The sequence below is a fragment of the Puma concolor genome, chromosome E3 (assembly GCF_028749965.1).
Source record: "Puma concolor isolate L17-30 chromosome E3, mPumCon1.1.hap2, whole genome shotgun sequence".
Classification (NCBI taxonomy): domain Eukaryota; kingdom Metazoa; phylum Chordata; class Mammalia; order Carnivora; family Felidae; genus Puma; species Puma concolor.
In genome coordinates, this window is record NC_141682.1 from 11,327,096 (window position 1) to 11,341,863 (window position 14,768).

Sequence of the window (14,768 nt, forward strand, 5' to 3'; positions counted from 1 at the left end):
CTTTCAACGTAAGTGTTTGAGTTTCTCTAAAGTTCTTTCCTAAGGAAACCTTAGCTCTGTCAGACTCCTGACCGTCAGGTCGATATCAAAGTGACTAGAACTGAGGTTCAAAGGTAAGGTTGTTTGTTGTGTGCATTGCCTTTATTAACAGCGGAGACCATGTTTAAATGTTGGTCCTGTGCTTTTTAGCCACTTCTAAGATGACAGGTTAATCTGTGCTTTTGTGCTGTTTGTCTTGTCCTAGGTGAAGCTATTGGTATGGGTTTCCCTGTGAAAGTTCCCTACAGGAAAATCACAATTAACCCTGGCTGTGTGGTGGTTGACGGCATGCCTCCTGGAGTGTCATTCAAAGCCCCCAGTTACCTGGAAATCAGCTCCATGAGAAGGATCTTAGATTCTGCCGAGTTCATTAAATTCACAGTCATTCGGTAAGTGAGAGCTCCCTGCTTGTTTGGAAGAATGAATCTGCAGACCATGAGGCTACGTCGTCTTCCAGAATGTAGGCCTAGGGAATAGTAGAGTCCAGCTCACCATGTAGCGAAGGGAAACACGTAAAATACTTCAGTTGTCTTACTGTGAGGTTCTCTTCTCCCTGGGTGACTCTGGATTCTCTGGTTTTTAAGGCAAGGGGTTAGCAAACCGTCGCCTGTGAACCAAATCCAGCCCACTGCCTGTTTATCTTATAAAGTTGTATTAAGACACCGTGCCATAGTGCCTACCGCTGCTTTCAGGGTACAGGGGTAACACTGAGTCATTGGGACGGAGACAGCGTCGTCTGCAAAGCCTGAAATATTTACTGTCTGGCCCATTAAGGAAAAACGGCCAGCCCGTGTCTCGGGCCCGTCATCGCAGGCTCAGGGCAGTCGAGTCTGACCCCAAGTCAGCCAGGTCCTTTTGTTTCCTTCCTTGCCTGCACAACAATAGCGTGAGTTGTCACCTTTGAGAGCATCAGCTCCTTATCCACAGAGTTGGGAGCGATGATCGTACCTCCTCGCCAACCCTGTCGGGAATTCCATTCCTTACCATGCGCCTGTCCCAGGAGGTTTGCAGTAGATGTCCTCCTTTCCAGCTGCCCGAGCAAGCATCCGTGTCGTCTTTACGCTTCTCCCAACTCCCAGAAACGTGGCTGTCACGAGATCCTCCCAGTCAGCTCATTGCCAGGTTCCCACTGTGTCTGGTACAGGTCCTTCAGGTCTGGCTCTGGGAGGTAGCCCACGTGGTAACCTCTCCCGAGGTTCCTTCCTGGCATCCACTCATCTTCCCCCAGTTTTTGTCCCACTTAACCAGTGTCTGTCATCCGTGCTCCTCCCCGGGGGTCTCAGTAAAAGCCTGCTTCCATTAGACCCTGCTGCCGGAATTCCTCTCTTCTTTCTTCTTCACTGCTGTTCTTTTCTCACCGTCTTTACTGTGGCCTTTTCTAGTAATGGCCTGTAGAGTTCTTCCCGTGTCTGTGTGTCCATAGATTAAAAAGTGTGAGATTGAAACGTAGTTGGTAACAGTGCTCATTGTGACACGTAAGTGACATGGTTACAAGTTAGTGAGATAAACTGAATGTACATGTAACTGCTTGTAGAGTAAAAATAAACGGTTACCCAATTTGTTTCTCTCTTTAGACCATTTCCGGGACTTGTGATTAATAACCGTGAGTAAATTTCATGAAGTCTTTTTGTTTCGTCCTGTGTGGGGTGTGCGAGACTGTGTGCACTTGCACTTTGCTCACACAGTAGATATTTCAGTTCACCTACAGCAGTAACTGGGCAAAGTTGGGGTTTTAGCCTCAGTGTAAAAGCACCGTGCACATTATACATGTGAAATGGGGTCACTTGTTGAGCTTTTAAATCTCACTTTACTTGTTCCTAAAACGGTGATGTTAGTACCCATATTGAGAGCTTTAGAGCATCGTCCCCCGCAAATCCTGAAATATGGACTTACCTAGCTCTTGATGAAAAAGTTTGTTGACCCCTAACCCAGAGCAGTACTGTATGTGCTCAGGAAATACAATCTGTATTCGATACTATTACCACAGTAACTTTACTGTTATTGTGTAATCACTGTGCTAGATAAGTAGATCTTTAATGAGCCGTACCTTGCTTCTGTTCCTGGTCAAGCCTCCATCTGGCACGTTGTGCTCTCAAACGTTGTTGCACCAGCAAATGTATACATGTCCGTTCTTCCAATTCCTTGATGTTCTTATCATTTGAAAGTTGTATTTTTAGCAAATACTGTACATACATGTGCTCGTATGGTTTAGGTTCTGCCGACTTCATTGAAATGTTTCAAAAGTGAACATTCTCTTTCCCAGTACCGTTAGCATTTCAGTCTTTTTTCCAATTGGCATTATTTTTATAACTCTCTAAAACCCCTCTACTTTGAGTACTCAGTCTGCAGTCTGTTCACTGGGAAAGTGGGGAGCCTCTTCAATTTAGTGTTCAGGAGTTTTGGGGGCCCACGGAGCAGCAGCGTGGCCCCGCCCCAGCTGACCTGGGAAATCACGCAGTGACTGTAGGTGCTGCCTGCCCCCCTGTCCTCAAGCCGTTCATCCCACTGGGGGCTCCACTCTTCAGTGTCCTGGATTTCGTTCTGTCTCCTCTGCCTCCCAAGTTTTGGGTTTCACTTTATCACAAAATGTGTTCATTTGATTGTACCCCCAAACCATGACTTTTTTTTCATAGGTTCTGTTTTTCTTATTCTCTATCTGGGCCAAGTGTGTTAGTCTGTGGTGATGTCAGTAATGAAAGAGGACACACACCTTGCTTCATAGATATATTCATCATCTGTGTGACATTCAGCTTGAATCACAGCAGGGAATTTGGTCATTTAAAGAAATCCCATGATAATTTTTTCCTCTTTTTTTTTTTTTTTTTTTCTTTTTTTTAAATGTTTATTTTTGAGAGAGGGAGAGACAGAGCATGAGTAGGGGAGGGGCAGAGAGAGAGGGAGAGATTGAGAGGGAGACACAGAATCCAAAGCAGGCTCCCGGCTCCAAGGTGTCAGCACAGAGCCCGACTTGGGGCTCGAACTCATAAACTGCGAGATCGTGACCTAAGCCGAAGTCAGACACTCAACCGACTGAGCCACCCAGGCGTCCCTGGATTTTTTTTTTTTTTTAAATTATTAATCCCAATTAATCTGTCTTCTATATAACTGTTAGTTTCAAAGAGCATTGTATTTTAAACCTCCTAGCCCCCTTAACTTTGTTTAAAATGTTCAATTTTGTTCTCATCCTTGTGCAGTAGTCTATAATAGAATTTTCCAGTAATTACTATAAATTAGTTCTTCTGATGGGACATACCAGAACTCTTGTGTTCCCTTCTTGTCATAGGAAAATAGTGCCTGTTGTGGCCAAGTTGGAGCATCCAAATTGAGAATGTATGTATAAATGCTTTTCCATTGTAACAGCATGCATTAAGTTATTGTTTAAATCAATCTACTTTATTTTCAGAGTTGGTCGATCAGAGTGAGTCAGAAGGCCCAGTGATACAAGGTAAATTAAGTGGGGTAAAACATAGAATTATTCCTGCTTTTGTGATAAAATGGACCACATAAAATTGTGGGGCCTCACTTGCTAATAACATTCGCCTAACTTTAGGGAAAGTCATTTACACACTCACACTTAGACTTTGTCTTTGACTCTGTGTTTGGAAGCCTGTATGTGCTCAAGCTCTGGGTCCTAACTGAGAACTGTGGGGCATATGCCATTTGACTCCAGTGCCCCCGTCGGCTGGGAAGGAGGTCAGGAACCCCAAGGCCAAGGGTGTAAAGTGCCATTTCTGAGGGCGAAGCTTGTCTAGACTTTACCATTTATGCCATTCATTTCCATTGCTGGTTATGAGCCGGATTGTGCCGGGTGGAAATGTGTGTACTGTGGCTTTAAACATTCCTTAGAAACCAGCGTTGAAGCCTGCTACTGTGGTTCATTGAAACCAAAAAAAGGCTTTTATTAAAGGGGAACCCACAGAAAAGGGGAAAAGGACGTGAAAAAGGAACTTGTTCCCTCATGTTAGAACTGTGTTAAACTACAGTTGTTATTTAAGACTTGGGTTGCGTGAGGAAACTGAAATGTCTGAAAAAGGAGACTTTTGTTAGACCAGTTGAGACACTAGTTGAGACACGTGAGACACGTGTGTTTAATCCCAAGAAGCCGTGGCTGCTGTTTCTTCTGCGACTTGCGCTTGGTGTGCAGTGTGTGGAGAGCTTTCTCCTGGCTTTCTCTGGGCCCTTGTAGATGAGTGAGAGACAGCAACGTTAAAGCAGCGTTCCAGTAAATCTTGGTGTGTTTCTCTGCAGAATCCGCTGAGCCAAGCCAGTTGGAGGGCCCTGCAACGGAAGGTAAAAGTGTAGGGCCGCCGGTGGTCCAAGACTGAAGCCCCCCGGGAGCGCTCTTAGGACAAGGGATTGACGGTGCTGTTCGAGCCGTCTCACTAGGACTGTGTGCTTGGGTTTTCTTTTGTTTCTGGGTGAATTGGATGTGTCATTTTTGCCCAGAAAATGGCGTGTTGGCGATGACTCATGGTTCTTCTGCTCCGTTTTCTCCAAATGACTCGTAATGAATTCTGAGCCAGTGGAATAACTACTTTCTAACCTAGATTTTTAAATAGATACATAAGAAGATGCTTGTTACTGTGAACACTCAAGTGGCACAATTAAGAACTGTTAGGGAAACACTGTCTGAAAATGTTATCTTTAGTATCTTCACAATTCCTGATAAGTCATTTTAGCACATAGTTTGATCTGAGTGGGTTTATAATTATACAGATTTGCATTCGTAGTGTAATTTATCAGTTCCCTTTTGGTTTTCTTGATAGAAATAAAGGAGACTGACGGAAACTCTCAGATCAAGCAAGAACCAGACCCTACGTGGTAGACCTCTTCCCTCCTAGGGTAAATCAGCATCTGTGTCTGGGATGCCGTCTAGTGTTCGTCTGAACTCCCCCCCCCCCCCCCAACCCCCGCATGCTCATAAGCTAATACTGTGTTTTCCCTGCTTCGGCCATAATGAGGTCCAAGTGTAAGCCCTACCGGATGGTTTGAGTTAGAAGATCAAGCAGAAAGATTTTCCTTAGATCAATATCTGCCTTTGAGTCAAAGATGTAAAAGCGCTTTGCCCTAAAAGAAAAATGTTTTGTTTCTGATCTGTAGGGTAGATCTTATCCTCTCCATTGGAGTTCACTCTGAATCCGTATCACCACGCTGACTTTTTCCCCAATCACAATAATGGTGTTTACAGAGTCTGGCCAAGCTGCTCAATCCATTTTGCAGCTCGCATAATTTACTTACAACCCTGAACCTGCTGTTCAGACTTCCTGAACTTGGCCCGGTTGTTAACAGGAGCGAAGCCCTATGCCCGGAGTCAGCCACCTCCGCTCCCGTCCTGTCGCACCTCCCCAGGCCCCAGCTGTTGAATGTAGACGTGCTGGTCGGAGGGTATAGCTTCGCAGCAGTGGGCTCTGAGGTGTACCTGAGGGCTTTTTTTTTTAAATACTGTCAGTTCATGGACTTGAGTGCTGATTGAGTTGTGCTATCTGCAGATGTGAAAGTCTTGTAATCAGATTAACCCGTGTTCTCGCTTGTTTGTTTTCTCTTCTGTTTTAGCTTAAAGTATCAGTGGGTGAGAAGAGCTTTTCGGACCTGTTACTGCCCCGAGCTGTGTAATATACTTGTATAACAGAAATACCTTCTATACAAACCTTTTTTTCTACTTTTAGATAGAAATGTCTACTTTTTCAGCAGTTCTGTGAATTGAATTAAAGAGCAGAGTGACTGTAGATTTGGAATGGCTGGTTTACTTTGGAATGTATTATAAGGATTTTACAGCAATGCTGGAAAAACGACAGGGAAAATGGCAGGGATGAATCTCATCAGATTTTTTACGCAGCAACAGAGCCTTCAGCTGTGGTGTTTTGTTTTCCAATCAAGTGAAGATCTCTCCTCCGGGAACATCTCAGCTCCTGCAGTGAAGAAAGCACCTGTGACAGTCCTTTTAGGTTTTTTCTATTTGAGAAATCATTTAAATGATCCTTTTGTTCACGGCTCTCCTTGACGACTGAGTGAACAGCTAGTATCTGTATATTTGACTAAACCTTTTCCTAAGCTATCTATCATGGTTCATATGTTTTTTTATCATAATTAAAAAAACCACCATCCGGATCGCCTAACAGCCAGCGAGAGGTTAGCATGTCGGCGTGTGGCTTACAGACGGAGCCTCGGAACCTCTCCCACCCTGACTTCTCGTCCGAATAAAACGCCTGGTGTTCCAGAAGCTGAAGATCAGGTATGAGTGTCGGGGCGAGCTCCGAGACACTAAAGCCTCACCGCCCTGTGACCTGTGGCGGTGGGGGTCTCCTCGGAACGCCGCTCCCGCCTGGGTCAGGCCCCACGCGTTTCCATTGCCTTCGCCATTTTAGATCTCGACGTGTAGCACTGAGGCTCCAGCGTGGGGAGGGAGGGGCCCACGAGCTGATTCTGCGCCCTCTGAGAGTCCTGCGCCCTTCGTGGGAGAATCGTACGTGTGTTGGGATTTCACAGACAATGAGAGTTGTAAAATACCAGCTATAAGAAGCTAGAGTACGTGACGGCATAGAGTTTCCATTAGCTTTATCACAATATTCACGATGGAGAATTATATTACATGGTAGCAGAAATAGGCATTTTTATGTGTTGCTTATATTTTACCTCAAATTAAATTGTAGATATAGGGTAATAAATAAAATCCATCCATGCCTTTCACACACTAACTCATTGCTCTCGAAGGTGTTTTCGTGGTTCTGTCTGGGGAACCCGGGTGGTTCGGTGGTAGGCGGCGTGCAGGGCGAGGGCTAGGAGGGCGCCGTTCCGGGGCCCGAGCCCCCGACTCTGCCCTTCGGGGCGGTGCTGGGACCGCCCCCTGTCCCCTCCCCGGGCCGCTCCAGCCGGGAGCTCCTCCCGCGACAGGGTTGACAGAACCCTGCAGCGCATGCACTCTGGGGACTTTCTGTTCTCTCTGCGGGTGCCCTCGGGGAAGGCAGAACAAGCGCCCTGGTCGCTAGCCTCCCGACCAACACCGGGGTGACAGCTGCTACAGTAGAGGGTCTCGTGGTTCCCGTGAAGCCGTCTCCAAAAGCTCCGGCGGCCCGGCCACCCTCGCCCACGGCTCCCCCCCCGCAGCTGCTTAAGAACCTGCCCCTCCACGGGCGGCTTTTAAAAGAGCGGAGGCTTACACCTAACACTTTTTTTTTTTTTTTTTTTTTTTACCATTTTGTGGGATCACACTCAGCAAGGAGATCTGTTTAACCCTTCAGTGCAAGAGCAACAAATCTGGCACACACATGCGAATTTTTATTTTTGTATGTTGTCGGAAAGCTTTTCCTTTTTCGTTTCACATCTGCCCCGTGGATCGGTTTCTGTTCCTGGTTTCCGGGCAGACAGCACAGAATCTGCACTCCGCCCTCGTCCTGACTTGTTACAGGCTTGAGGAATGCTGCCCACCCCATTCCACCTCCCCTCTGAACTGAACAAGCCTCCCGCAGCCAGGAGTGCTCCCGTCCCATCCTGCTGGAAGAGCCTGTGTGTGGGGCGAGGCGTCCGGTCGCCCTAGGCCCCTGCGTCCCACGGTCCCGTAGCCTCAGAGCAGCCGTGCTTCCTGGCCAGGCGACCGCCTTCCCCAATTGCCTCCTTCCTGCAGGGGCCCCGGGGCTTGTCCATGGACGGGGAGGGGGGGGGGTCGCCCTGGCTGACTCTGGGGGCGCCGAGGAAGGCCGGGAGACGAAGCCTCCGCTCCCTGTGTTCACGAGTCAGCAGTGTGTACGTAAATGAGACCACAGGTACACAGTGCGGCTTTGCGAGGGAGTGGGGGTGAAACTTGCCCCCCGAGATCTCTGGTGGGTCAGTGAGGACTGAACTGAAGAACGCAGCTCAGGCCTTGTCAGTTAGTGTTTCCGAAACAGCCTCCTTATTCCGTGAGTGTTGGTTAAACACAATCCTTCTGAGAAGTGGAGCGACGCAGAACGTGGGCTTTGTGACCAAATCCAAGCTCCACTTCTGGACAGTTGTTACCCGAGGAACCTTCCTTCGGGAGAACCGTAAAAGCCAAGAAATGTGTCCGTGCCGGGATTGTACGCTTTAGATCCCATCCACGGAGTCGGGCTCAGCGCAAACCCCCCTCTCCCAGCTGTGGATCTTCAGTGGAGGGAGGGGAGAACGAAGATTCTCCACAGAGGGTGGGGCTGAGGGGAAGGGCCCCCGCCGAAGCTGGAAGGGAATGTGTCAGGAGGGATCTGTGCATTTGCCCGGCCGACCCAGACGCAGCTGCTGAGCGTATGCAAGATGGTCCTTCCTGGCAGGCAGTGCGTCAGAAGAGACCTCTCCAGACCTCTGGTTCCCGAGGGGAGGTTAGGGGCATTGAGTGTGCTCTCGTGCCTTGCCGAGGTCGCTTTCAGAGTTTGCGGATGAGGAAGTGAAGACTTGAGTCGCGCCCCCCGCCACCCCAGTCTTCCCCTGAGACTGACAGACGGATGGGACTTGAGCCCAGATCTGTAGCCTGCGATGTTCCACAGCACTGCTTTCCGCAGCAGGCAGCTGGTTCCCTTTGAAGTAGGTCTATTATTCGGAGCAACCTTGGTGCCTTGTTTCTTCCCCACCATCACCACCACCAAAGACCAAAAAGGTGTGTTGGGAAGGAAAAAAAATCTGGGAGAGGAAGACTGACCGGGCCTTTCCAGTTTCCACTAAACACCCCAAGCCCTGGTCTAAAGAAATTCAAGGGACTTGGTTGACTTAACCTTTAGTGGGTAGGGAATTGCCACCCACCAATGGGTAGCTCTCCTAAATGGAAGCCCCAGTTTCTGGACACGCGTGTGTTTGGAAGACGTGCTCTCCCCCCGGGACGCCTTGGTTTCCGTAGGATGGGGGCAAAGAACGGAGCAGGGTTTCAGGAACTGAAGTGACCTGTAGGCTGTTCTCTTTAGCATAGCAGCTCTTGCTTGGCTTTTCTGGCCCGTGAGTCAGGGGCTGTTCGTCCTTCTGTTGAGACCGACCCCCCCCCCCCCCCCCCCGAAGTTGCTTTCCTAACCTCTGCAGTCTGGACTCTCTTACTCCAGTAGGTGAGGGGTTTGCCCCATGGCTGCCAACCTTCTTAGCTCAAAGAAGAAAGCTTGTGGCTGGTTGTGAAACCACATATACCTAGGGGTCTGGGCCTGGGGCCTGGTGGCCCGTTGACAAGCACAGTGGGTGGACCTAGCTTAGCTACCCCAGAGGGGCTTTCTCCCCACCAAGAACTGGGTTAAATACAAAACAAAGGTGCATAGACTCGGTTTTCCCCCAGCTTCTTTAGTCTGGTCAACAATGGTTTTGTATATCACCTTACCTCCCCCTGCTGCCCCACCCCACCTCACCCCCAAGCCAGGCATACCTTGTGGTTTTATTTTAAGGAAGTGCCTGCAAAGTTGAAAGCTGGCGATGACATAACACCCATTTGTACACCCGTTTGTAAAGGGGTTTCCTGCCGGGTTTCCTTCTCAGAAGCGAGATCAGGTGGTTGAGGGACATTTTGTAGTATCCACTTCATGTGTGGTCTCTGCTCATTTAAACCTCAAGTTCCCTAAAGCAGTAATGACCCTTATCAAGGACCATGCCCTTGACGATGCTCAAGGGGACCTGGTAGGAGAGGTCCCCAATCCTTTCAATAAAAACCACTGGATAGACCCAACCAGAGGCAGAGAATACAGGACCGCCTTCCAGAAGCTGAGATGTCACAGGCTGTAAGAAGGCCTAGGTCGACCCTGAGAGGATCTATTGAACTCAGACCAAAATCGTCCTCTTCCTTATAGTGAGCAGTGTAGAGCCTCTAGGAAAAATCCTTCATAAGAGATAACGGGTGAGGGGCTCCAAAAACGCAGGGTCGGAGTGTGGTCATGAAGCCATAGCAAGTGTTGGCTTATTGGCTTTCAGAAGGGACCGGTGGCGCGAGACCGTGTGCTACAGGATGGCGTGAGCGGTCACTTCACACCTGTGTACCCCACCCGTCTGCAGGTGGCCGTCCCCTCACTCCACACCCGTGCGTCCTTAGTGTCCCGTATCCCCTTGGGGATGGCAGAGGTACTGAGCCCCTGGCAAGTCGCGGACGCCACACCACCAGCCGACTTCCCGCTCCCAGGCCCGGACAGATGTGCATGCGGCAGCTCAGTCCTGGTGACTGCACCTGGAGGCGCGATTGCCTCACTACTGGAATTAGCTTGAAGCTCAAGCAAATCGCGAACCCCCCGCGGTGGCAGCTTGCTGCTGGATTTATCCTCTGCGGTCAACGAGCTCTAAATAACTCTCACCGCATGACACATCTGGGCCCAGTCAGCAAGGAAGTGTCAGCCAGGCAGTGGGTTTGGGGTGTGGAGGGGGGCAGGCACAAGGCCAAGCCCTGGAGGGCTCGCCAAACTCCATCCATCGGATCTGCCGGGCCGCTGCGTGTCCAGAGCTCTGCCAGAGAGCTGCAGTGCAGTGGGGACAGCCCCAAGCTGAAGCCCACGGTCTTGGTTTCTGTCCTCTGCCTGACCTTGAAGGGAAAGCCTCTGTTCCAGGCTTAGGTGACCACTCCCAGCAGAATGAGAGCCAGTCCAGGGGTCTGGGCCTCACACCTGCCCGCTGCCACTCATTCGGCCCTGCCCTTGTTCAAGTCCCAGTTTCAACAGTGAGAAGCCCCCCCCCCCACACACACACACACAAACTGGCAGAGTAGACCTCTCCCACCCCTGCACCCCACCGCACCCCGGGCTGGTCCTGCACAGCACTTTGATGAGAGTCATTTGCCAAGCTAAGCACTGGAGCCTCGTGTGATCCAGAACACAGCCTGCGAAATCTGCAGCTGTTAGCTCCATCTTCCAGGTGAAACAACTAAGTTACCTTGCCAAGGGCTCCCAACTAGAAGTGAAGGCGTCTGAGTCCCAAGCAAGTGGGTGTGAGTCCACCGTGCCCACGGCCGGCGGTTGGCGTGCATGCGTCCTCCCTTGGCGGGGTCTGAACCTTCACTCCAGAATCCTTAGGCCAAGGGGAGAAGAAATTCCCAGGGGTGGGACTCAGCCAGAACCCATTTCTGGCCCAGGTTGGCCGAGAAATGAAGACTTGCGTTCCCTTGGGAAGCAGACCTCCAGCAACCTGCATTTCTGCTTAGAGACACCTGCTTGCCATTAGAGCCTTGCCCTTCACGGCCACTGTACCCTCCCAAGTGGCTTGTCTGCCTACTGGTCGATGGTGACTCAGGGCCCCATCCTGCCAGTGCAGGCACCAGGAGAGAGCTGGTGCTGAGGGCTGGCCCAGGGTTCATCAGGCTGCTGATCCAGGCTTTTCTCCACCAAGGAGGGCTCTGCGTTACACTTGGGAAAGAACCGCCTCAAAATGATGGCTGATTTGTTCCAATCCTGGAAAGCCCTAGAATCCCTCTCAACACAGGATCCCGGAGGGCACTGCCTGGACCTCAGGCTCTTATTCCAAACCCCTCTCCACTCAGCTTGTCTCTGTTGGCCCAGCCTTGGGGATTTCCTGGTTGAGGAACTGGCCAGTCCAGCCCATCTGGCGGAGGCCTGGGGGTGGAGAAGGTGGCACCTGGAAAGAGGCCAAGACCCTCAAGCATGGAAGGAAAGCTCTGCCCTCCCAGGCTGGCCCGATTTGAGAGTCTCCCTCTCTGCAGTGTTCACACAGGCTGACTCTTCCGTCGTGAATCCCGTTACGTCCATCATCATTCACTCACATTCAAGGGCAGGGCAGGGCAGGGGAGCCTAGTGGTTGGCTGCGTGGGCCTGGGGTCCAGACTACCCGGGTTCAAATCCCAGCGCTTCCCTTACTAGCCACAGCAACCTATTTACCGCTCTGTGCCTCGGTTTCCCCACCTATATAGGGTGGGAGAAATAACAGTATCCACCTGACAGCCTCGTTGTGAGGCTGTTTATGTGAGGTGTTTATGAAAAAGCATTCCTGACCCAGCCACCAAGGGGAGGTGGGGAGGTCCTCTGGGATATTGTTCTGATCCCCAGCCAACAGGTAGTGAGACATCTACTTTGTGATAGTTATGACTTGATAATCATTAAACAGTCCATTTTCTACAGTTTTCTGTATACTTCACAATAAAAGTTTTAAAACCGTTTTAAAATTTTTGTATCTCCCCCCACAAAAGAAAAACCACCTTTTATCCATCTATCATCTCCTTCTTTGTTCATTCCCTTTATTTATTTGCTTATTTTTAGTTTATTTATTTATTTTGAGAGAGAGTGTGTGAGCAGGGGATGGGCGGAGAGAGAGAATCCCAAGCAGGCTCCATGCTGACAGCACAGAGCCCTATTTGGGGCTCGAACTCACGAACCTTGAGATCATGACCTGAGCCGAAATCAAGAGCCCAACGGACACTTAACCGACCTAACCGACCGAGCCACCCTGGCGCCCCCCGCCCACCTTTTTAAAACCCTTTGATCTCTTGCTTTTTCCACCCACGCACGCAAGTCCTGTCTCAGCCTCACAAAGGCTTTGAGCCCGCTGAGCCACAGAGGCCACTGCCAGGGACGGCAGGATTTCTGGTCTTCGTGCTGCCGTGGCGCTTCTCCCTGCCGGTGCCACGTGAGGAAGTACGGGGAGGCCGCAGGAGGGAAGTGGAAAGAAAGGTGGCAGCTGACAGCTGTGGCTGGTGTCTGTGGGACAGGGCAGCCCGGCCAGGCAGTTGTGCAAGAGTGGAGTGACCGTGGGAGGAAGGGCAGGAAGCGACCGGCGCTCAGGAGGTCCTGCTTGCGGCAAAGCCCCTGACTTCCCCTCTTCCCCTCCTGCGCCCAGGTGAGCGAGGCTGCTGTCTGCGGGGACCGCGGGGCAGCCCCGGGTGGGACAGGGCCGGCCAGAGGCGGGCGGGGTGTCTGTGTGGTGCCTAAAGGACCAGAGGGCCCTGCGCAGGACCTCAATCGATTCCTCATTTGCAGATTTTCATCCAAGCACAACAGACCCTCAGAAAAGGGCGGTGCACAGTCCCGTGGCCCCCGGGCCCCCGGCTGGGTTGGTTTTCAGAAAGCGAGCGGCACCCTCGGACGTAGCCTCACCAGGAAAGGGCACCCAGCTGCCGCCTCCTGCTCCCTTGCGGCCGCCACCCCCCCCACCCCCACCCCAGAGGTCACGCTGCCATTCCACACTGTGCAGACTGGTGAGGGCCTCCTGCAGTGAAGGTGTGCTCTGTGCCCTCTCTCCCTGCACCGCGTGCCTAGAAGCTTCCTCGCCCATGTGATGTGTGGCCGTTCCTTCTAGTTGCTGAGCACCGTGTCGTCCTGTGTGGGAAGATTCTAGATACATAACAGAGAGAGGCCCTGCAGGGCCGGCAACACCCAGGGCTGGTGACCTCCCCGTGACCACAGGGGACGTGCCAACCAAACCTCAGAGCAGAGAGCGTGGCCCCTGCCCTTCTTTGTTTTTTAAAATTTATTCATTTTGAGAGAGAGAGAGAGAGAGGGCAGGGGAGGGGCAGGGAGAGGGAGAGAGAGAGAATCCCAAGCAGGCTCCAAGCTGCCCCACAAGGGGCTCGAACTCAGGAACCGTGAGATCATGACCTGAGCCAAAACCAAGAGTCAGTCGTTCAACCGACTGAGCCATGCCGGCGCCCCATGGCTCCCACGCTGGGATGAAACCAAGAACATCCAACCACCAATCTGACCAGTCGTGGTAACAGACACAAAAGGGCCTGTTCTGGCTCCCCTCTGCCAGAGGCTACCCTCACCCCCCAGTAGTCCAGGGGGACCCGTGGCTCTCAGAGTGCTGGTGGCCTTTGCCATGGTCTCACAGTCTTGGAATCACGCGTCTGGGACACAAACTGGCCCCTCCACCCTGAGCCTGCAGCCAGACTGGGCCACCTGCCCGGTGACCTTGGACCAGCCCCATAACCTCTAAGCCTCCCAGGCCCTCGTGTGCGTCCTAGGCTCCTAGGTGCCAGTGGGAGACCCCCAGCCACTTCCTGCTCACCTCTTCACCCCAAATCCAAATCCCCTCCTGGACTGAGGCAGCCTTGAGGATCCATTGATCAGGGGTTTTTTTTTGTTTTTGTTTTTTTAATTTTTAGTTTGTTTTGAGAGAAAGAACGAGTGGGGGAGGAGCAGAGAGAGAAAGATTGAGAGAGAGAGCACCCCAAGCAGGCTCCGCTTGGGTTGTCAGCGTGGGGCCCGTAGCAAGTTTCAAACTCACGAACTGAAACGTGAGATCATGACCTGAGCCGGAGTCGGACTCCTAACCGACTCAGCCCCACGGGCACCCGGATTTGATCGGAGGTGAATGCAAGCCTCACTCCAAGCCCGTCCCCACCGCCACTGTCGCTCAGTTACACACACCTGCAGGCGTGCACCTGACGCCCGCGCGCCCTCCCACGGACACGGTCCCCAAGCGGCGCGGCGACTGTCCAAGTATAAAAGGGGGGGGGGGGTGGCCAAGCCCTTGCTCTCCCGGGGCCCGCATTGCGGTAAAGAGAGACATTGGAAAAACATGAGCTCCGTAATACGTCCATCTGAATAAAAACAGGAAAGCGGGGTGGGGAAGCATGAAGTTTTGCTGTTTCGCGTGAACATATCAAGAAAGGCCTCTTGGAGGCGGTGCCTTTTGAGCAGAAACCCGAAGGGACGAGGGAGGGACTTCCAGAGATGCGGGAGATGGTCCCCGGGGGTTCGGGGGGCGCTCCGAGGGCAGAGGCCCCGGGGCGGGAGCAGCTTGGGGTGTCCCAGGGGCGGCAGAGAGGCCGGTGTGGCGGGGCCTGGGGTTAGCCAGAGACAGGAGTGGGGTGTGGGGACCCC

General features: G+C 51.8%; 1 protein-coding gene across 7 annotated transcripts in view; it reads left to right on the top strand.

Annotated features, from left to right (window-relative positions):
* GTF2I (general transcription factor IIi) overlaps window positions 1-6,734 on the top strand; it is a 109,577-nt gene extending 102,843 nt beyond the window's left edge. For all 7 annotated transcript variants that reach the window (XM_086692502.1, XM_086692505.1, XM_086692503.1 and 4 more), the window contains 6 exons: window positions 245-428; window positions 1,614-1,642; window positions 3,443-3,484; window positions 4,288-4,329; window positions 4,806-4,881; window positions 5,593-6,734. In XM_086692502.1, coding sequence (XP_086548628.1) covers window positions 245-428; window positions 1,614-1,642; window positions 3,443-3,484; window positions 4,288-4,329; window positions 4,806-4,864 — 356 coding nt within the window. In that variant the 3' untranslated portion in view covers window positions 4,865-4,881; window positions 5,593-6,734. The remainder of the gene's footprint in view (window positions 1-244; window positions 429-1,613; window positions 1,643-3,442; window positions 3,485-4,287; window positions 4,330-4,805; window positions 4,882-5,592) is intronic.
* The last annotated feature ends 8,034 nt before the right edge of the window (window positions 6,735-14,768 follow it).